The sequence below is a fragment of the Hoplias malabaricus genome, chromosome 5 (genome assembly GCF_029633855.1).
Source record: "Hoplias malabaricus isolate fHopMal1 chromosome 5, fHopMal1.hap1, whole genome shotgun sequence".
Taxonomy (NCBI): domain Eukaryota; kingdom Metazoa; phylum Chordata; class Actinopteri; order Characiformes; family Erythrinidae; genus Hoplias; species Hoplias malabaricus.
Window position 1 is genome coordinate 5,340,849 of NC_089804.1, and position 20,605 is coordinate 5,361,453.

At 38.6% G+C, this 20,605-nt stretch overlaps 2 protein-coding genes across 5 annotated transcripts; one reads left to right on the forward strand and one right to left on the reverse strand.

Annotated features, from left to right (window-relative positions):
• Window positions 1-77: 77 nt before the first annotated feature.
• On the reverse strand, window positions 78-6,725 carry LOC136697971 (BEN domain-containing protein 2-like). Of its 2 annotated transcripts, XM_066673340.1 has the most exons (11): window positions 6,564-6,725; window positions 6,297-6,369; window positions 5,333-5,407; window positions 5,179-5,256; window positions 4,608-4,700; window positions 3,787-4,123; window positions 3,368-3,550; window positions 3,038-3,159; window positions 1,634-1,868; window positions 1,301-1,504; window positions 78-767 (listed from the first exon to the last, which is right to left on the reverse strand). In XM_066673340.1, the coding sequence occupies exons 3-11, from the start codon at window positions 5,405-5,407 to the stop codon at window positions 640-642; spliced, it is 1,455 nt and encodes a 484-aa protein (XP_066529437.1). In that variant the 5' UTR covers window positions 6,297-6,369; window positions 6,564-6,725; the 3' UTR covers window positions 78-639. The 2 variants fall into 2 exon arrangements, with proteins under 2 accessions (XP_066529437.1, XP_066529436.1); XM_066673339.1 differs by lacking the exon at window positions 6,564-6,725 and having other exon boundaries at window positions 79-767; window positions 6,297-6,504.
• A 1,031-nt stretch (window positions 6,726-7,756) lies between these two features.
• LOC136697957 (NACHT, LRR and PYD domains-containing protein 12-like) lies at window positions 7,757-20,047 on the forward strand. Of its 3 annotated transcripts, none has more exons than XM_066673321.1 (16): window positions 7,757-7,947; window positions 8,408-8,449; window positions 9,827-11,606; window positions 12,284-12,457; window positions 13,073-13,246; window positions 14,380-14,553; window positions 14,655-14,828; window positions 15,143-15,316; window positions 15,425-15,598; window positions 16,258-16,431; window positions 17,836-17,973; window positions 18,055-18,174; window positions 18,296-18,529; window positions 19,003-19,176; window positions 19,409-19,585; window positions 19,715-20,047. In XM_066673321.1, the coding sequence occupies exons 1-16, from the start codon at window positions 7,815-7,817 to the stop codon at window positions 19,719-19,721; spliced, it is 4,023 nt and encodes a 1,340-aa protein (XP_066529418.1). In that variant the 5' UTR covers window positions 7,757-7,814; the 3' UTR covers window positions 19,722-20,047. The 3 variants fall into 3 exon arrangements, 2 of the variants coding, with proteins under 2 accessions (XP_066529418.1, XP_066529419.1); XM_066673322.1 differs by having other exon boundaries at window positions 18,356-18,529; XR_010802775.1 differs by lacking the exon at window positions 19,715-20,047 and having other exon boundaries at window positions 19,026-19,176; window positions 19,409-19,548.
• Window positions 20,048-20,605: the final 558 nt, after the last annotated feature.

The following is a 20,605-nucleotide window of genomic DNA, read 5'->3' on the forward strand; positions in this document are numbered from 1 at the left end:
TGTGATCAGGGAAGACTTGATGATGGGGAATTGGTGACAATTCTGTAATCGGGAAGGTTCTGCAAGATCTTGGGATAAACAACCACAACACGATCTAAAATTGGTTACTCAAGCTTTGTCAGGCATTTATTTTTAAAATGTAAAATTGTTTAGAAATGTATATAATTACATTAATATAAATCAGAAAAGCTACATGCTTTGTTTTTATTATCTCTGTAAAAAGGATGGATCGTCATGGGGAGGTGACTGGTTCGGTCCCTGGTGATGCTCCATGTGGCCGAGCCTGGGAGTCCAACAGATACCAGCCTCGTTTTCTTTGGCTGGGTAAAATGCCACCGCATCAATGCTGCAAATTTAACATCCAGAACAGTTGGTGTCCTCATCCCAGCACGCTGAGCTCCAGTAGCATCGTGTTAGCAAAAGTTAAATGGGGGGAGAAAGTTTGTTAAATGAAACCTCACAAGACAATCTGCTAAACTTGGTCATCGATAAACTACGGATTACGGCATTAGTCGTGGTTGCGGCTCTACTGTAGACAATACGACTCTAGGTCACAGAGCTGAACTTCTTCTGAACGTCTCCAGTCTTTACCAAAGTGTCCTCAGTGATTTTCCTTGGGTTTGTGTCCAGTCTTCAGCGTCAGCGGCGGTATTTTTTGCACTTGTGTCTTGTTTTCCTAATGGAGCTGTTGATGGCATCCACACACGTCTTCCAGTCGTAACCTTCCTCGTCCAGATCCAGTTCAGGAAAACGCTCACAAAGGTGCTCTACACAGAGAAAGAGAGGATGGGAGTGAGAGAAGTAATCTGAGGAAATAATGTTTCCACAGGATGGGGTTTGATTATGCTGCAGCCAGCTGTTCTCCCTTTCACCTTGTTCCTTAAAACAGTCAGGACCCCCACAGGGAAGGCGTGATGCGAACGGTGGCTGTGGACAACCAACCACACTACTATGTCTGACTTTACATCTACAAGGTGGACCAACGAGGGAGGAGTGTCTCACAGAGTGGACACAGGGTTTAAAAACTCCAGCAGCCACTGCTGTATCTGTTCCACTTGCACCAGAACAACACACCACCACATCAATGTCACTCCAACGCTAAGAATCATCCACCATTCAAATATAACCTGATTGTTGAGGGTCCTGACTATTGAAGGACAGTGTGAAAGGGGGCTAACTAAGTATGCATACCATTCACCAGGAGAGTAGAAACAAGGAGCAAAATTGTACGTTTTTAATGTCAACTATCGCTACCTTGATTTTAAATTAGTTAGAACTGTTACTGGTTAAAGTGTCTGACCCCTGAGGGCGGAGATCTTGTTAGGGTCCAGCGGCTCCATGCCGTACTCTGCACTTCCGTAAACGTTGCTCCGCACAAGAACGTCTTCAGTGAAGATGAACTTAATGAGGTGGCGAGCAGCGAGCGGAGCGCTGGGCCGGTGAGATGCTGTGTAAATCGCAGCTGGAGGAACCTTCACTTGGCGCTCAGGACATCCGAGGAACACTATTGCGGGTAAGAGAGGGAGGGATCAATGACAAAGAAGAGAAGCAGCAGAATTTAGGTCAATCTGTGGCTCAATGCATGGCTCTATGTGGATGCACGTATTACTATAATCAGAGAGCATGGTCTCACCCAGGTCCTCCTGGTCAAGGAAATCTCCGTTACTGCTGCTTCTCTCCTGATCTGACTCCAACTTGATGGAGAGATTTGGAAGTTCTAGGTTCTGCAGCATGTCATCTTCCCTGTCTGACAGCTCCTTACTGATCTCCACAGTGTCCTTCAGGTCCAGTGCGTCTGTGGGATCCAGGGACTCGACTGGAGAGACGGGGAGGGGCTGCTCTTCTGAGTCTGGATCAGTCGAGCCTGGCTGTTAGAAACATGTTTTATTTTTCTGTATTCAAATATATTTTAAAAAATATTGGTACTGCACACCTAAAGACCAGGACCTCCTTCAGCTAGAACAGGACCCTGTGGATCATCGGGGGTTTGGTGGTATAACTAGCATAAAGCTAAAGAAATGTTACTTATCAAAAAACCTGAGAAACTCTGTTGCTCTATTAGCTCAGTTTTAATTTTGGTTATTTTGTAAATGTTTGAGCAAATGGAAAGTTTTTAGATTCATTAACGTGTGAAGCACTAGAAATAAAATCTAAATTTCTTACATACGACCTAGAAAATGGTAAACATTCATTTACAAATCTTGATTTACGATTTACAAAATTTACAAAAAAAAAAAAAAACAAAAAAAAAACAATGCTTTAGATTAAAAAGAGACAAATGAAGAAATCATGTGTTCATTTTAATTTGGGAATCTGGAGACCAGTAACCCACTGTTTTTTGTGGTCTCAAAATATGGGATACTTCAATCTGTTCGGATTTATGTGAAAGTGCCAAAAGAACTTTAAAAAAATAAAACAACTGAAGCTGTTGTATATTGTAAAGCTGTGGATAATAGGATATATTGGGTAGTAATTTAAAAGGGGGATTTTATACCCCTTTAGTCCACAAGGGAGCACAGCTCGACTGACATTTGACCAAAACACCAACAGCTCTACAGCAGCGTTCTCCCCCTGTAGAAACAGCCCTGATCAGAGCGAGGGCTCTCAGAGCCTGTTCTTTTAAAGGACATCGGACCACGCTTTCACCCCGACTAGAGTTTACAGCAGTGAGCATCAAGAAGAAGCAGCTCCTGTTTTTTGCCGTTTTCAGTTCTTCCTTCTCTATTGTTTTCTCAGTTTTTACTCAGTACCCTATTTCAAATAGGGTCTCATTTAATCGTGCTCTCACATATACACTTTACAGAGAGACTCAGACTAGGAGGCGATTCTAAAGTCTCTGTACTTGATGTCAGAAATAGATGTAAATCCGAACGGCTCGTTTTATTTAATGTTTCTGAATTATTTTTGTATTGAAAGTTTTAGCACACACAAATCTGAGAGGGTTGTTTTATTTCAGTGTGTGTGTGTGTGTGTGTGTGCTGATGGTGGTAAAAAAATGACTGCTAACTCCTAACGTTTCATCCTTGTCACACCTCACCTTGCATCTCTTGTCCATAAGACGGATGTGTCTGGCTCCTTTGTTCATAACAGCAACACAGGCTTTCCAGTCTTTTCCCTTTTCTCGGAGATCGTGTTTTGGGTATCTCTTCTGGAGCCATTCTGAAAGGTTTATTTATTTATTTCAAATTAGGCATTGATCTTTATGGTACGGGAACATTGTTGTGAAGGTTTGATGGCGATCCACCACATGAACATTAGTGAGGTCAGGTGCTGATGTTGGATGATTGATTGAGGGTATTAAAGGTGCAGTGTGTGCCCTGAATGCAATTCTATGGATGAGCTTGTGTGTGTTGAAAGTGTGACTCACCTCGTATGGCGCTGATCTTGTTTCTCCCAAGTTTGCTGAGGCCTCTGACTGCATTTCCCCTTATGTTCTCCTGCAGTAGTTCGTTGTGTGTAAACACGTTCCGCAGGAGGAAGCGGGCGGCCACAGTGGGACTGGACATGATACTGGCCTTCCTCAGAAAACTGCGGGGGAGCACAAACTTTCCTGCATAAAAAGCATTTAAAAAACGGCCATTATTCCTTGTGTCTGAAAGCTTCTGAATCCTCACAAAAAAATGTTCAAACAAGGGCTGAAATATTCTGCATTTCTTTACACTTCTTTCTTCACATCTCAGCCCCTGAGTTATGAAGATTTCTCAAGAATTCCTGTTTTAATGCAGTTTAAAATGGTGCTAAATCTGGAGAAAAATAAATAAATAATAATAATAATAATAACAACACCTGTATTTTTTGAAGTGCTGCCATTTTTATGCCCTGTTTTTTTCCCCTGATGTTTTAGAAGCATTTTCTTTGGGCTCTGTGGAGGTGTGTGTGTCGAGAGAGCAGGGGAAATGGAGGGGGAAGCTGGCGGTGAAAAGGACACGTGATTCTCTGTGTCCTCTTGGCAGAGAGGGGGTCCAGGGGCCTTCACGTTCTCATTAGCACACGTGAGAGGAGGAGGAGGAGGAAGAGGAGAAGCAGTAGACGTGAGGTTCTGCTGCATCAGAAAATTGGACACATCAGCAACTTCAGACTTGACCTGGGAACTCTTTTTTCTTCTTGGAGTATGGACCTTCACCTGAAACAGAGAGAGAGAGAGAAATATAGAAATATTTATAAATACATTTAAAGGTGGCCTGTGCAATAGATACGGTATAAAAGGTGGTAGATTGAAAGCTTTGTGGTGGTAAAATTGCAAAGACGTGTGGAAGAACACTCTGTAAAGCGGGTTTTTGCTGAGATCCACTTCCCTGAGTGGAGAAATCTGTGCTGGAAATGTCCATTCATTCATTGTTTATCAAGCTCAGGGTCACGGTGGGTCCAGGTCCTTCCCGGATTCACTGGGTGCAAAACAGGAACACGCCCTGCACAGGTTTTACACCCAATATTCTGTGTGTGCGTTTACCTTCAAATGTCAGAATACTGACCTTCTATATCTGATATTCTTTCCCTTTGACGCACCCCCCCACCCCCCAAAGAGCTAAGAACTCTTAACCCGTGAATGAATGAAAGTACTGCTGAATATGCTGGTGCCTGAGTGCACTGTTTTTGCTTGTTGATACCTTTGGGGCAGTGTGGTCTGTCTGAATGTGTGTGACTCTGATCTGAAGCATCTCCAACTTCTCATCCAGTTTCTGTATAGCTCCGTACATCACCTGAAGAGATGAGAGAGAAGTGCATTTATATCATTATTTAAGGTAGTGGAGGACTCCCTTATGCTCCAAAATCTATTAAAAAATCGTTTTATATTGACTTCGATTTAAAGTTGAGATTTTTTTTCCCCTTCTCATGTAAAAATAATAATTTTGAACATGTTTTTAACTGCACAGCGGCAATATACAAGACATAAAAGGAGCATTCAAAAGCTCCATTTTGCAGCAAAATTAGCAAGCTGCTCATCAATTTGTGCCAAAATCTGTGAGAGATATGTCAAGACGTTCTAACAATGTTTTTAATGCAGATACTTTAGTGAGAGTGTCAGCATTAAAACTCTTAACACAGTCTAATATTTAATTAAAGCACTGCCTTACCTGTTATATGAGGCATTCCTGGGAAAGACCCAAATCCACAGAGCAGGGAACATATAAACACACACTTTTTTTTTAACATTTATGGTGCTAATGATTTTAATACCTGGCAGTAAGCTAGAATTTCTCCCAGAGTCCTTAAAGGATCATCTCCAAAAATATCTGTTGATGCCACAACCTCCTCCTTAATAGAAAAAGACAATAAATATAATTTATTTCACAACATTTTCTATTTTAATAAAAATGTATATAAACTTTACCTCTTCAGCTGAGCCATTCTCCATATCCACACACATGGCATCGTCTAACAGGGCCTCGCTCTCCAAATCTGTCATCTATAGAGAGACCATTACAAACCAGTATAGGCACTGTTTATGTTTTGGTGTAAAAAGTAATGTTTTTATATTCAAATTTAATTAGTAAATGAATTGTAAGAAGCATATTTAGGCAGAAACCAAATTCAGTAGTGAGTCATGCCCATATATGGAATTAAAATTAAGCTGGATTTTTCTATGTGAAAATTAAGGGATTCTTCAAACTTGTTGTTATTGCACCCTGTGGTAAACAAAATGGTTCCCAAACAGATATGTTTATGTTCTCTGTGTGTTTTTTTTTTTTTTCAAACCAAGGAAACTGATTTAAAGCATAGTTTTGACGCACATTAACTGAATAAAGTTAAGAGGCTTCAGCAGTTTTAGCTTTAGGAGCTTATCTGTTGTGATAATTTGGTTTATTTTCTAACAAGCAACACATCCTCAGCAGAAAACGCACTTATACATATTTAAATATTTAATCTTTATTCGCTGAATTTAACAGACTGTTAATTAATACAACACACGCGGCCCGTGTAAAGGTCACATCTTATATATGACTTAAATAATGACATTAATGAACTATTGTAAATATCGCTCACAAATGTGTTCACTATGTAGTGCGCAGGGAGCGACGGAAGCGGTTTGGAACGTGAACCTGTCGCATACCTGACGTCACACACCTTTGTTCTAAAGGGAGCAGAATCCAATACATAAACACGACCCGAATTAACAGGTCGAGTGCCTCCTGTGGGAAAGGTATTACAGCTACTGTCGTTCCTGTCATGTTTTAGAGCTGTGCCGCCGTTTAACGTGTTTTATGTAAGCACTGGTGTGGATTTTGCATGAGGCGTTCCTGGAACGGCTAAAACCACAGCGTAAAGAACGGTTCTGATAGGAATAAAACACATACCGTGCGTTATAGTGTATCCCTCCTCCGTTCCGGGGCTGAAAGTCTTTTGGTGCGAATCCACTTGTCCTAGCCCCTGTTTAAAGGTGGTTTAAGGGTGTTTTAATGTGGTATAAAGTAATTTAAAGGTCGTTAAAATCTTTTTATAGCTGTTCTATCTCACACAGAACCACAAGCCACGCCCCCCGTCGACTATGACGTGTTCGCGTGCGCATGCGCGCTCTCGTTTAGGGAACAGCATAGGCAAATGGGTTTTCAAAATATAATAACCTCCTTGTTTTTGCAAGCATTGTCCAGTTCATTAATTTCACTGTCCAAACTGCAGCACCGTGTAAGACTGTAGAGCATCTCAGCATACTTTACATGCCCCCTGTTTGCAGGGCCAGGGCCCTCTGAAGACCACCACAGAGCAGGTACGAGTGGGGCGAATTTTGTGTTGATCCAGGACCATGGAACTGCGTGGCAGTGACACCATAGATATACATATATGTTTATTTGAGTGACACTACTCACAGCACCACCATGCGGCCCAACAGAGGAATTAAATACAAGTAAACACCAGGAACTGATGATGAAACCATCTGAATTTTATTAAATGTTTTTTATAGCTCATTTACTGGTTAATGCATTTTACCAAAAATTTGAAAAATCAACTCCAGGAACACTGCTGTGTCGGGTCCAGTACATGAGACACCAACACACCACCGCTGCATCAGTGTCACTGCAGCGCTGAGAGTGATCCACCACCCACATCATACCTGCTTGACCATCTGAAGAGCAGGATGAAACAGCCAGTCCATTTTAGAAATCATTACTCTATCTGTTGTTGATTTTACTTTGATATTAATTTTTGGTGCTCTGTTTATTAGAATTGTTATTATTTATAATAATTTATATTGTGAAATAATAGTTATTACTCACCTGTACTGTAGGTTGTGAAATGCATTGTTCTGCCATAATGAAGTCTTTGGGTGTTCACAATAAATAAAGTGTTCTGTGATGGTCTGCAATAAGAATTGATCTGTCTCTGTATACTTTATATCCTTAGTAATGAATGTGTCTTGACAGACTTGTTCCAGAATTGAGGTTCAGTTACTTACTGTGAATTTCAGATTGTAGATTGTTATTAATGTGTACAGATAATTTTGTGTCAAGAACTGAAGAAAAGTGAAAGCAAGATCCAGCATACATGAAAGTTTTGCTGTTGAAATGATTAATATAAATAGTGTTTGTGGAGTAAATTCCCACATGAACAAACAGTCAGGAAGCAGACTTTGACATCATTAGTAACCAGCCACTTACATTAGGCTTTAGGCAGTCCACAGTCTCAAATGGCTGATATATGTGTGTGGCAATCTTTGACAAACAAATACATTTCACAGCCCACACCCTGCAAAAAGCCCGTTCTCACTTCCCCTTTATCTGGCCTGAGTCTGTCTAAAATGGACAGGGGCAGTGAAAACTATCAGCAGGATAAATTTCACAAAGAACACTAAGAGAAAGGTCAGTATCCATGAGAAGATGGAAGACAATACTTCAGACCAGACCAAATTGGTGAACATCTCGGCTCACGCTGGAGGAATCACCAGTGCTCCCCTCATCACTGGGAACACAATTCAAGGTCCGCTGACAATTATAAACCACGTTCATGGAGGTAATAAAAATTTATTTATTTGCCTAAATTTACAAGCAACACATAACATCTGCACTGACTGGCTATTAATTATTGAATTTTTAGAAATTGTTTCTGAATTGATTTGGAAAAAAAAATATATGAAACTTATGTGAGAGGTGTATAATTTATTATTGTGTTTATTGCTCAGTTTTAACAATTGTAAACAAAACGTATTTATACAGGCAGTTTTTATCCTCATTTTCTGAGCAAAAAAATTGGAAACACATTGCTTTACTTTAGCAGTAAACCTACAGTGCACAGGTTACTAGTCCATTGCTGAATTTGATGTGATAATATAAATTAATTTACTTTTATTAATTAGCATTTAGAAAGTGATTGATTATATTATTTAAATATTTACTTATATTTTGTGTCAGATTTAACTTTGTCTTTAAAATTAAATTTTAATAGTTTTAATAATACATTCTTTGCTGCACAGGTTCAGAACCTAGTTCTACTGGAGTTCCTGCTCTTGGTGAAGGTAACATCAGCACCACCCTTTTTTAAGAGCTCCCTAGTGGTTCATTGGTTCAATCCTGAATAAAAGTTCAGTGATCTGAGGCTGAGAGTCCAAGAATGTAGAGGTTTACCCTTTCTGTGCAGCTTGTACTCTTCTTCATTACAAGAACATGTCTAGTCACCACATGCGTGTATTGGCAGATGTGACAGAATTAGTTTCTTCAAATACTTCTCCAAGCATGTATTAGCTGCAGTTCAAAAAATATGATACGAAACATGCTCCATAGCTTCTTATGTTTGTGGAATTCTGTGTGATTCAAGGGAGTGCTTGGTAAAATGAGAACGTGAGGGAAAAATGGGGAAAAATTCCAGTGGTTAAAAAAAAAAATTAAATCCATTGCTCAGTTTATAAATGCCCAAGTTTTTAAATGACACACACTTGCACATATATAAAAAATCATAAATATTTCTATTCATTATCTAAAAACGTTAAATAAAATGCTAGTGGACATTCAGTTAAAAAAGTTCAGCCTGAGCCTAAGGGAACTTCCCATTATTTCATTTTGAAAATGTTTTAAGGAAATCCTGTATTATGAAACTTTCAAACAGCCTGATTATAAGAAGTTGACTCATAAAGACATACAATAAACTTTGTGTGAGGGCAGTTACAAAACAAAACATACTTCCCAGAGAAAGACTGAGATGGGAAAATCCCACAAAATATTTACACAATTTTGATATTTTGTTTATCCATTTTCACTGTTTTATTGTAAGTAAATTCAGCTTAACCATGGTCAGTTCCACCTGTTAGCTAGGACCCAATCACACACAGTGCCACCCGGGGCTGAGGAGCACTTGCTTCCTTTTTTTTCCTCTCTCTCTTCTTCTTTTTTCTAAACCACTGCTTTAACTAACAGCTACCCACAGTAGGTAGCATTGTGCTTGTGATGAGGGGAAAGAAAGAAACGTAATCTACTTACCCAGAAAAAGCAAGGTCTCCTGGCCTAAGATGGCTGAATCATCACTGAAGATCAAACTATCAGTTTGATAGAAACTATGCTTTGGCTGCTGTGTCATATGTAAGGTAGAATTGATGCTCTGTTCAGGGTGTGTTCCTGCCTTGCTCTCAAGGATTCAAGGAGGGTTTCAGACCCACCACAACCCTGAACAAGATGAAGTTGCTAATAAATTCATAAGCATGAATTCAAAACAGCTGTGCTTTAGATCACATTAAAGCATTAAGCAGGAGTTTTTAATCACAGAGAATAAAGTGACAGAACAGAAATTGCTTATATATGGTCCTCATCTTACTGAATATGTTTTGCTACTGATTTATTTTTTTACCCAGAATGTGAATTACTTTTATAAACATATTTTTTTTATCTGGTTTATATATTAGAACTGATACATCTCCACAAAGGCAAACTGGAGCGGAAATATAAAAGTTTTAAGGAAAGAATCTCACATTATGGAAACTCTCAGCCTCTAAATGAGATGTACACAGAGCTTGACATGACAGAGGGTGGGAGCGGAGAAGTCAACAATGAACACGAGGTGAGACAAAATAAAATAAAATATAGTAGACAACAAACACAGGAGAAACCCATCAAATGCAATGACATCTTCAAAGCCCTACCAGGACAAGTCAAACAAATGAGAACTGTGCTCACAAGAGGAGTGGCTGGAAGTGGAAAAACTGTCTCTGTGCAGAAGTTTGTTTTGGATTGGGCTGAAGGAAAAGCAAATCAGGATATCACCATAATATTTCCACTACCTTTTCGGGAACTGAATGTATTTAAGCACAAAGAACGAAATCTAATGGATCTTCTGCATTTATTTTTTTCACAAAGAAAGCCATTGCCTTTATTAAACTGTGATGCAGACAAAATCCTGTTCATCTTTGATGGTCTCGATGAGTGCCGACTTCCTCTAGATTTTCAGAACAATGAAAGCTTGTGTGATGTAACAGAGACAGCTTCAGTGGACGTGCTATTGACAAATCTCATCCAGGGGAATCTGCTTCCTTCGTCTCTCATCTGGATTACTACTCGACCAACAGCGGTCAATCTAATTCCTTTTCAGTATGTTGACCAGGTAATAGATTTACATGGTTTTAATGACCTTCAGAAAGAGGAATACTTCAGGAAAAGGATCAGGGATCCAAACCTTGCTGAAAGAATCATTACCCATATAAAGTCCTCAAGAAGCCTCTACATCATGTGTCACTTACCAGTTTTCTGTTGGGTTTCAGCCACTGTCCTAATGAGATTGTTTAGCAAACCACAGAGTGGAGAAATTCCCAAGACTTTGACTCAAATGTTTGCAAGTTTCTTGCTCTTTCAAATCAAGCACATGGCCCAACGGAACCACAACAACCATGAAACTGACCTTCAGCAAACTAGAACGAACATTTTTGCTTTGGGAAAACTTGCTTTCAAACAGCTAGATGAACAAAAACACATTTTTTTTGAGAATGACTTGAGAGAATGTGATATTAATGTCAAAGAACTATTCATGTTCTCAGAGGTTTGCACCCAGATCTTCAGAGAGGAGTTTGAGCTGCTCCTGGGGAAGGTTTTCAGTTTTGTCCACCTGAGTGTCCAGGAATTTCTGGCTGCTTTATTTGCCTTTCTTTCTTTCATCTCGGACCAAGGTAATGTGCTCTTACAACAAAGTACATGGATTGATGGTTTCTTTAAAAGAGAAGAAATGTCAGATTTCCTCAACTGTGCTGTGGACAAAGCCTTGCAGAGTAAGAACGGACACCTGGACCTATTCCTCCGCTTCCTTCTGGGTCTCTCGCTAGAGACAAATCATAATCTCTTACAAGAACTTCTGCCACAGACAGCAAATATTTCTTACAACAAAGAGGAAACAGTCAAGTACATCAAAGAAAAGATTAGGGAGAATCATTCTCCAGAGAAATTCATCAATTTGTTCCACTGTCTGAATGAACTGAATGATCATTCTCTAGAGGAGGAAGTTCAAATGTACCTGAACAGAGGCAATGATGGCTGTCTCCATGGGGCTAAACTCTCCCATTCTCAGTGGTCAGCTCTGGTGTTTGGGATTCTGAACTCGGAAGAGAGACTGGATGAGTTTGACCTGAGAAAATATGACGCATCCGAGGAATGTCTTTTGAGAATGCTCCCGGTGGTGAAAGAATCCAGAAAAGTCATGTGAGTATTTCCACCCATAAGAACATCCCACAGATTTCTTTCACACAGTAATTCCAGATTATCAGGTCTGCAGATGTCCTGGAGTGGTCCTACACAAACACATGCATTAGGCATGGCCCAGGGCCTGTGCAGCGCGTGCAAGAGAAACCCCGGAACGTTTCCTGTGCCATTCTCACATGCACTAACTCGGATTTGACCTGGAGTCTTTTAATGAGGTGTGAGGAGAATAAAGTCTGTGTAATGTCCGGGACAAAGGTGGTCGTGTTTAAACAAACAGCTCCTTTGGGTGAACTATGGAACATTTCTGGGTTACTGTTCAGGGAAGGCAGTCCTAGTCTGTGTGGTTGTAATTTTACAAGGAAAAGCTGTGCAACTCTGAGCTCAGCTCTCAACTCAAACTCCTTAAAAGTGAGAGAACTGGACCTGAGTAACAATAAACTGAAGGACTCAGTAGTGAAGGAGCTCTCTGCTGTTCAATGTGGTATCATTTGTTGTAAGCAGTCTAAAATTGACATGAAATAAACAATAAAACTATCAAATGTCATTTCATGTCATTATAAAATTTATTAATATAAATAATAAATATAACATCAATCAGTTATGAAGCTGTATTCAAAGACATTTTAATCTTTTTATTTTATTTTTTTATTAATTACTTAAAATGTATGTCTTTGCAGATTGTCTGGCTGCAATATTAAAGAGGAAATGTGTGCTGCGCTGTGTGAATCTCTGAGCTCAAACCCTTCGCACCTGAGAGAACTGAATCTGAATTACAATTATCCAAGACATTTAGGAGTAATGGAGCTCTCTAAACTGCTGCAGGATCCACGCTGTAAACTGGAGAAACTACTGTGAGCTTCAGAATTACTTTTTTTTTTACCCACAGACAAAAATGTCCACACACAAACAAATTATGGGATTAAATGGATTGATAATTTGAGTGTTATTATTAATAAAGGCCAGAGAATTCAATTAAATAAATAAGAAAATATATTACTCTTAATCATTTATTTACCCAACATTACGTATTTGTGAATGGCAAAAGTTAGTAATCTCTAAGACTAGTAGTTAATTTAAAGATGAAATTAGATATTTTCAATCAATAAGATGACAGTCTTAACATGAATCTAAAAAAGTCTGATATTTACAGCATATGGAATGTATCATGACGTAAACAAAGAACATTTTTCAGGACCTCAGAAAAAGAGTTTTTGGTGCTCATCAGGCTGGAAAAATGTACAAAACCATCTGTAAAGTATTTGGACTCTGTCATAGAAATTAGAATATTTAATAGCTCAAATTGTTTAAACTAAGTGGTAAATAACTTCGGGTTAATTGCAGGTCTCATTGTGTGGGAGTAATTGTGATTGTACGCATTTACAGTATATAATTTACTTGGTGGTATTATGCCCTTGTGTGTGTTTGCAACTTTCGGCATGAAGAATTTTTCCTTGTTCTCTCTGTAGGTTAGAAGACTGCAATATATCAGATGAAGGCTGTGCTGCTCTGATTAATGCTCTGAAATCAAACCCCTCACACCTGAGGGAGCTGAATCTGAATGACAATAAACCAGGAGATTCAGGGGTGAAAAAAATCTCTGATCTACTGAAGGAAAAATACTGTAAACTTCAGTCATTACAGTGAGTTACAGTCTTCCTGTCTCTTCACAGTCATAATGTAGGATAAATTATTATGTCAAACCTTGGGAATCATGGTTAAGAATGTATTGAAAAGTAATGAATGGAAACATAGTGTTCGGTTCTTATAAAAGAGATGTCTGTGATTGTGGGGAAAAGCAGTTGGTTTATGTTCTGAAACTGTGTCTTTTAATGTGGAACTAAACGTTTGAGAAGAAAAATGACTGTTGTTTGTAAATGGCTGAAGTTTAACTTGTCTGTAAGTTTTTATTCACTGTTTGAACTACCACAAATTGTTGAATTTTGTAGCACTTTTGGTAATGAAGTTAGCCGTTTTCTGAATTTGGAGATATTTCCACCTTGAGGAATCTGAAACAGCAAAAATAAGTCAATATTACACACCTATGGAACAGGAATAGAGCAATATCCTCATCTCACTTTTGAATATTTGAAGTCCACCCCCCCAAAAAAACAACAGATGCCTTTTCTCTGCCAAGAGCGGAGATAGAAAGAGAGAAAGCCTAGTATACTGGACTGATACAGCTTGCTTTTTTTACTCGTTTACTTACACCGGGACTTAATAAAATGTCATTACAGTCATGAATGTCACATTTAAAAGATCATTACTTCTTGTTTCGCTGGGCCATAAATATAAGGTGATGCCAAAAGGGAAGATTTGGGAAATCACAAATAAAATTAAATAAAATAATGTTGACACTTGTTGACAATGAAGCATATTAACACACTTGAAATTGCTTGTCTATTCTTCGAATTTGAAATAGCCAGAGCTGTAGTGATTCTGCCTGAAGAGGATGGATTTGTATTTCGCCCTCATGTGAAGTGGGTGTTTAAAAAGGCATAGAGTTTTCCAAGGATTAAAATTGGAAATTTTCAAATAATGGTACCATGGTGAAGTAATCAATGTGTATCAGAAGAAACCCATTTCTGTCACCTAAATGTAACCATCTGGAGTGTGCTAGATCCTAGCAGATGTTGTCTGTAGATGTGTAGACTAGGAGCTACATAAACTAGTCAGAGTCATCTGCTTTGTGTCCTCTACTTGTCCCTGGTTTTTTTTTTTTTTTTTGGTGTGTTTGAGATATCAGCATTTATTAATTCAGTACTTTTTCTCTTAGATTGTGTAACTGTAATCTCACAAGGAAATGCTGTGCAGCTCTGGCCACAGCTCTGAACTCAAACTCTTCAAATCTGACAGATCTGAACCTGAGTTTCAATAAACTACAGGATTCAGGTATTATGCTTCTCTCGGTTGGACTGGAGAGTCCACACTGTAAACTGGAGACACTGGGGTGAGACTGACACTCACACATGGCTTATGTTACATATTTTTCTTCATTATGCACATTGTTCGTTGGGCTGTATGTGTGAGGAGTATTTATTCTTTCTACAGGCTGGAAGCATGCAGTATAACAGAGGAAGGCTGTGTTGTTCTTCTTAAAGCTCTGAAATCAAACTCCTCACACCTGAGGGAACTGAATCTGAATTATAATAAACCTGGAGAACTTGGAGTTAAGGAGCTATCTGCTCTGCTGGAGGATCCATGCTGTAAAATGGAGAAACTCCAGTGAGTTTGTGACTTTTTTGTCTTATTTAGGCTACATTAATAACAATTCTGACAGATGGCCTTTGGTCATTTGACATTAAAAATATTAACATTAAAAAAGTTTCCTTTTCATTATGAAATTATGAGAAAGTTTGAGTAGTGTAGATATAAAAGTCAATAAATTAACTAGATAATTATCAGTACATTTACAAGTTACTGTTTATCCTCATTAATAGATATTTTATAGTGTTGTATAAAGTTCTGATATGTAGAAACGTGCCATATGGGTATATGTATGAGGAAAAGGAGACATTGTTTTGTATTTCTCTCTGCAGGCTGGAAGTTTGTAGTATCACAGAGGAAGGCTGTTCTTCTCTGATTAAAGCTCTGAAATCAAATGCCTCACACCTGAAAGAGCTGAACTTGAATGACAATAAACCAGGGGATTCAGGAGTGAAGGAGCTCTCTGATATACTGAATCTTCAGCACTGTATTTTGGAGAAATTACTGTGAGTTACTAACATATGTCATTTTCACACATGAACTCAGGAGAATCAGTTCTGGACATTTCCTGATATATTTCCTGTTTTCTGATATATATTATACTTTCGCCCCAGACTCCGTAATTGCAATCTCACTAAGCAGAGCTGTGCAGCTCTGGCCTTAGCTCTCAGCTCAAAGTACTCCAGTCTGAGAGAGCTTGATTTAAGTTTCAACAAACTGCAAGATTCGGGAGGGAAGGAGCTCTCTGCTGCACTGCAGAACCCACAGTGTAAACTGGAGACATTAAGGTGAGATCACTGACTCCATGACATACAAGGCCATGTATGTGCCTGTTCCTCTGTATTTTGATTAGGTACATCGGCTTTTTGATTCAGTGGTCTTGTTTGACTTTGATGTGTATCACATGCCTCAGAAAATGAATTAAAAACTTAATAACATATGCCTGATATTACCCCTAAACTAAGGTATATCTCTCCACCCTCATGCTCTCCTTCAGCTCACTGTGCCTCAGAGGGCTGTGCTCTTGTTATCACACAGACAAACTTCTAAGAACAGTTCAAATGCACATGGAATTGATAATTGTCTTCACCAATTTTACTTCTGCAAACTAGACCCCCCGGTTTCGATGTCCTCCAAATATTCAACCATTAACCCTGCTAAAACTGGCCTCCTGAACACTCACTCCATTGGTAAACCTGGCAACAGCTTGGGGACTACCTTCACTTAACTATGTTAGTGCCATCAGGATATACTTGCATATTATAGCCACGTTTGAAGGTCAAATACATGTTTTTTCATTTTTTAACAGTGTTTTCAAACACCCAGTATGTTTGTGTTCTGCCATTCTTGTGTTGCATTTATTTATTTGTCTAATTTACAATTTCTGGTTTGGTGTCTAGGCATGGCCTGGAACAACATCTGATCTGATCTGTTCTCCTCTCTATAGGCTGAATCACTGCAGCATTAAGGAGGAAGGCTGTGCCGCTCTGATTAAAGCTCTGAAATTAAACCCCAGACATTTTAGAGAGTTGAATCTATGTGGTAACTTACCAGGAGAGTCATCGGTAAAGGGGTTCTCTGAACTACTGGAGGATCCACGCTGTAAACTGGAAACATTACTGTGAGTATTGCCCTACATGGAACTGTAAACCTATCTTCATTCTCTAAATTTCGGAAAAGATTTTACACAATGAATGTTCACTTAAGAAATTGAGGTGTATGTTTTTTGTTTTTTAACTTTAACCTGTACTCATACTGAGCTAGAGGTGTAATGAATCATTTTATCCTTCCCTTTGCAGTCTTCCTCTTCCTCTCCTGCATCTCTTACTTGTGGTGTACCTCAGGGCTCTATCTTGGGACCCATCCTCTTTTCCCTGTACATGCTCCCTCTGGGGTCAATCTTTCAAAAATATAATGTTTCATATCATTGTTATGCCGATGACACACAGCTTTATCTTCCGCTGAAATCAGGAGAGAATTGTTCACTAAAACTCACGTTGGATTGTTTGAGGGACGTGGAGTGCTGGATGTCTAAAAACTTTCTCAAACTGAACCAAGACAAGACAGATGTGATCATTTTCGGAAATTCCCACTTGACCCCCACCATGACCAATGAACTGGGGCGTCTGTCATCTAATGTACACAGCCAAGTAAAAAACCTTGGTTTTATCATTGACACCGATCTTACATTTGAAAAGCAAATAAGCACTGTTGTGAGAGGTAGTTTCTTTCAACTCCGTCATATAACTAAACTTAAGAGAATACTGTCTTTTAAAGACCTGGAAACAGTTATACATGCTTTTATCTCCTCCCGTATCGATTATTGTAATTCTCTGTACCTGGGTATATCTCAATCGAGCCTGTCACGATTGCAACTGGTCCAAAATGCAGCTGCAAGGCTTTTGACCGGTACTAAGAAAAGGGAGAGAATTACCCCTGTGTTGAAATCGTTGCACTGGCTACCAGTGAAATACAGAGTTGAATTTAAAATCTTACTGTTTGTTTTCAAAGCTCTCCATGGCCTGGCTCCAAAATATATTTCGGATCTTCTTTGCTTTCGATCTAACTCACGTGCCCTACGTTCCTCTGACAAATTGCTTTTAGACACCCCTCGCTCTCGGTTGAAGTTCAAAGGAGATCGGGCTTTTGCTGTAGCCGCTCCAAGACTTTAGAACAGTCTCCCACTCTTTATAAAGCAATCCCCTACCGTAGTAACTTTTAAGTCCAATTTGAAAACCTATTTATTTTCTCTGGCCTTTGGGTCCTTTTAAATTACTTTAGCCATTTGTCTCTGCCTTGGTTTATGTTGTCTTGCCATCAGTATTTTTCTCCACAACGTTTTATTGTTGGATTCTTTTATTTGTTTTATTTCTTTTACATGTATGTTTTATAATTTTATCTGGTTTGTTTTGTTAGTTGATTTTTATTGTGCAGCACTTTGGCTGACATTCACTGTCTTTTTAAATGTGCTATATAAATAAACTTGACTTGACTTGACTTGACTTTGCATGCTGTAATTCTACAGTTTTAGAGAAGAAGGCTTTGAATGTCAGACCTCAGCTCTGAAACATCTCAAGGAATTAAATCTGACCTGCAATAAATCAAGAGAGCCCTTTCCTGAAGGAGCTCTACTGGAGGGCTGGAACAGTAAAAAGAAAATATGGTAAGGTGATGTCTGTTTATGACCAAATATAAAGAAATATACATTTTGTTATTTATTAACCATTATTTAACTATCTACTAGGTTATTAGGCCCTTCATCCTCTAGAGAACTTAATTTAAACTTTGAAATAATTGGGGACCGTGGAGTGAAGCAAATTTGTGATCACTTGGAGGAACAAAACTACAAACTGGAGAAACTACAGTGTGTATATTAAAAAGACATTCTACATACATACACATACACACTAATGCAAATGTTCACACATAAAACACAAAACTATGTTCTGTCTGTGTGTATGTTTTGTGTGTGTGTGTGTGTGCAGTGGTGTGCATGCGTGTGTGCGTGCCTTCACTGTCTCAAGTATGTACTGGTTATTTTCCAGGTTGCGTTGGTGTAATCTCACAGCACAAAGCTGTGAAATTCTGGCCTCAGCTCTCAGCTCAACATTTTCAGGTCTGAGAGAGCTTAATCTGAGTAAAAATAAATTACATGATTCAGGAGTAGAGATGCTCTCAGCTGGACTGGAGGGTACACAGTGTAAACTGGAGAAGCTGAAGTGAGTTAATTGATTTCACACAGATGCACACACAAACAGACTCATAATTTTTTAATTTTTTAATGACAAAAGAAAATAATAATAACAATAATGATTGACCTTGAACACACCCTGGACGGGCTATACACGCTTGCACAGGTAATCAAACAGTCACACCAGGGACACTTTTAAATAGCCAATTCACCTACCAATATGTGTGAGGAAACCCACACGGACACAGGGAGAACACACCAAAGACACAGAGACATTCAGCCTAAAATATAAATACAAAATACTAAAAAATGTAATTGATTATAGTAACATGAAGTGATTAGTTAATCAATTCAGTTAGAGCTAAAGACAGGGACTTTTTATAAGTGCACAGTTTTACCACATTTTACCACCTAGTATTTCTACATTTATTATTCATTTAATTAATATATGTTTAATATGTGCATGTTTGTTTGTGTGTGATCTGATCATTTCTTTCTCAGTTTCACATGCTGTAATCTTACAGAGAAAAGCTGTGCAGCTCTGTCCTCAACTCTCAGCTCAAACTACTCAAGTTTAAAAGAGATGATCCTGAGTGATAATAACCTGCAGGATTCAGGAGTGAAACTTCTCTGTCCTGGACTGGAGAATTCAAACTGTAAACTGGAGAATCTGATGTAAGGTCCTTATCCATAAACACATTATCAGTTCTCTTTGGTTTTATTTATTTATTTCTTTTTTGTGAATGTCTTTTACAGACACTTCTACATCTGTTTTTGGTGGTGGTACTTTCATTTATATTGCTTTGGTGCTCATATCACTGGTCTTGTTTGTTTATCGGTGCGACAGGAAAAATGACAGTGTTTGTCTGAATTATTTTTGCAATAGACATTTGTATTCCCTCTGCAGACTGAAATATTGCCGTATCAAACAGGAAGGTTGTTTGGCTCTGGTTAAAGCCCTGAAATCAAACTCCTCATCACAACTGAGCGAATTGAACCTGAGCCTCAATAAACCAGGAGAGTTAGGAGAGAAGGAGCTGTCTGATCTAGTGAAGGATCCAAACTGTAAACTTAGACACATAGAGTGAGTCACTGACTTTGAGCTCTAGACACATACACACATCTACAAACATTTACACAATGTTTAATACACAGAGACTGTGAGATGTATTAACGTTTAAGTCTGACTGTTGTATTATTCTTTGTATTACAGATTGTGAAACTAGGTGCAGAATAAGAATGATGACCAGAAGATGAATCCACATCGAATAAATCCATGTGAATGTTCATTGTATCATTGTGGGGTGCAATCCATATATACAGCTGCAATAAAAGGCTTTGTGATCATCCTCTTTGCATAGCTTAGCATCTGTACCTTTACGTTTAGTTACAGAGGTCAGGTAAAAGTCTTAGGGACTTCACTAGTATAGCATGGATTTATTTGAACAGTCGTTAGCAGTGTTATCCACTACACCACATCTCCTGCAACATGTGAGTATCACTTCTAAGATGAACTCTACTTTGGATATAAGATAGAATCAGGTCCAACATCATCATATGATACACGTAGGTGAATGTAGCATTATAAGTCCTATTCAAGGTTGTTGTACCATAATAAATAAAGCAATAATCAAATACTAAATTAAAGCTTAAGACTAAAACTTTGGTTTCACTGCTCATAGACATTTACAGGGTAAAATATACCAATTCCTAAATGGCAAGGCTTGACATGCAACTAACCCTCAGTTGCTGTGCATGTGTTCTGTGCCACTGGCCTGAATCTAGAGCTGGAGTGTATATCTCTGCACTCAGACCCTTTTAAGGGTTTCAGTTGTTTCACAAGAAGAAGCTTGATAGGGAAACTCAACAGTGCTGTCGTGTGGTTGCATATAGAACTGCATCTTTTTTTTCTTTTTCTATAATTAAAAAGACTTTACTTTAAACATAGACAGAGCATTATTTGGTTTAGGGTTCACTGGTCAATCATCCTGACTTTTAAACTTAAAACCTAGGCTAAAAATATGTTTGTTAGTTTTTTTCACACTAAATTTGTCTTAAACTGAATCTGTTGGTGTTTGAAAGTCCTGTTTGATTAGAATTAAAT

Excerpts from the sequence above, each read along its gene's own strand:
- LOC136697971 (XM_066673340.1), bottom strand. The coding sequence starts at position 5,407 with ATGACAGATTTGGAGAGCGAGGCCCTGTTAGACGATGCCATGTGTGTG. Across the intron at positions 3,551-3,786 it reads CAGCACTTCAAAAAATACAG|GAAAGTTTGTGCTCCCCCGC; the intron begins GTGTTGTTATTA and ends CTTTTTATGCAG. Across the intron at positions 1,869-3,037 it reads TTATGGACAAGAGATGCAAG|CCAGGCTCGACTGATCCAGA; the intron begins GTGAGGTGTGAC and ends TGTTTCTAACAG.
- LOC136697957 (XM_066673321.1), top strand. The coding sequence starts at position 7,815 with ATGGAAGACAATACTTCAGACCAGACCAAATTGGTGAACATCTCGGCT. Across the intron at positions 7,948-8,407 it reads TATAAACCACGTTCATGGAG|GTTCAGAACCTAGTTCTACT; the intron begins GTAATAAAAATT and ends TTTGCTGCACAG. Across the intron at positions 19,177-19,408 it reads TGTAAACTGGAGAATCTGAT|ACTGAAATATTGCCGTATCA; the intron begins GTAAGGTCCTTA and ends TTCCCTCTGCAG.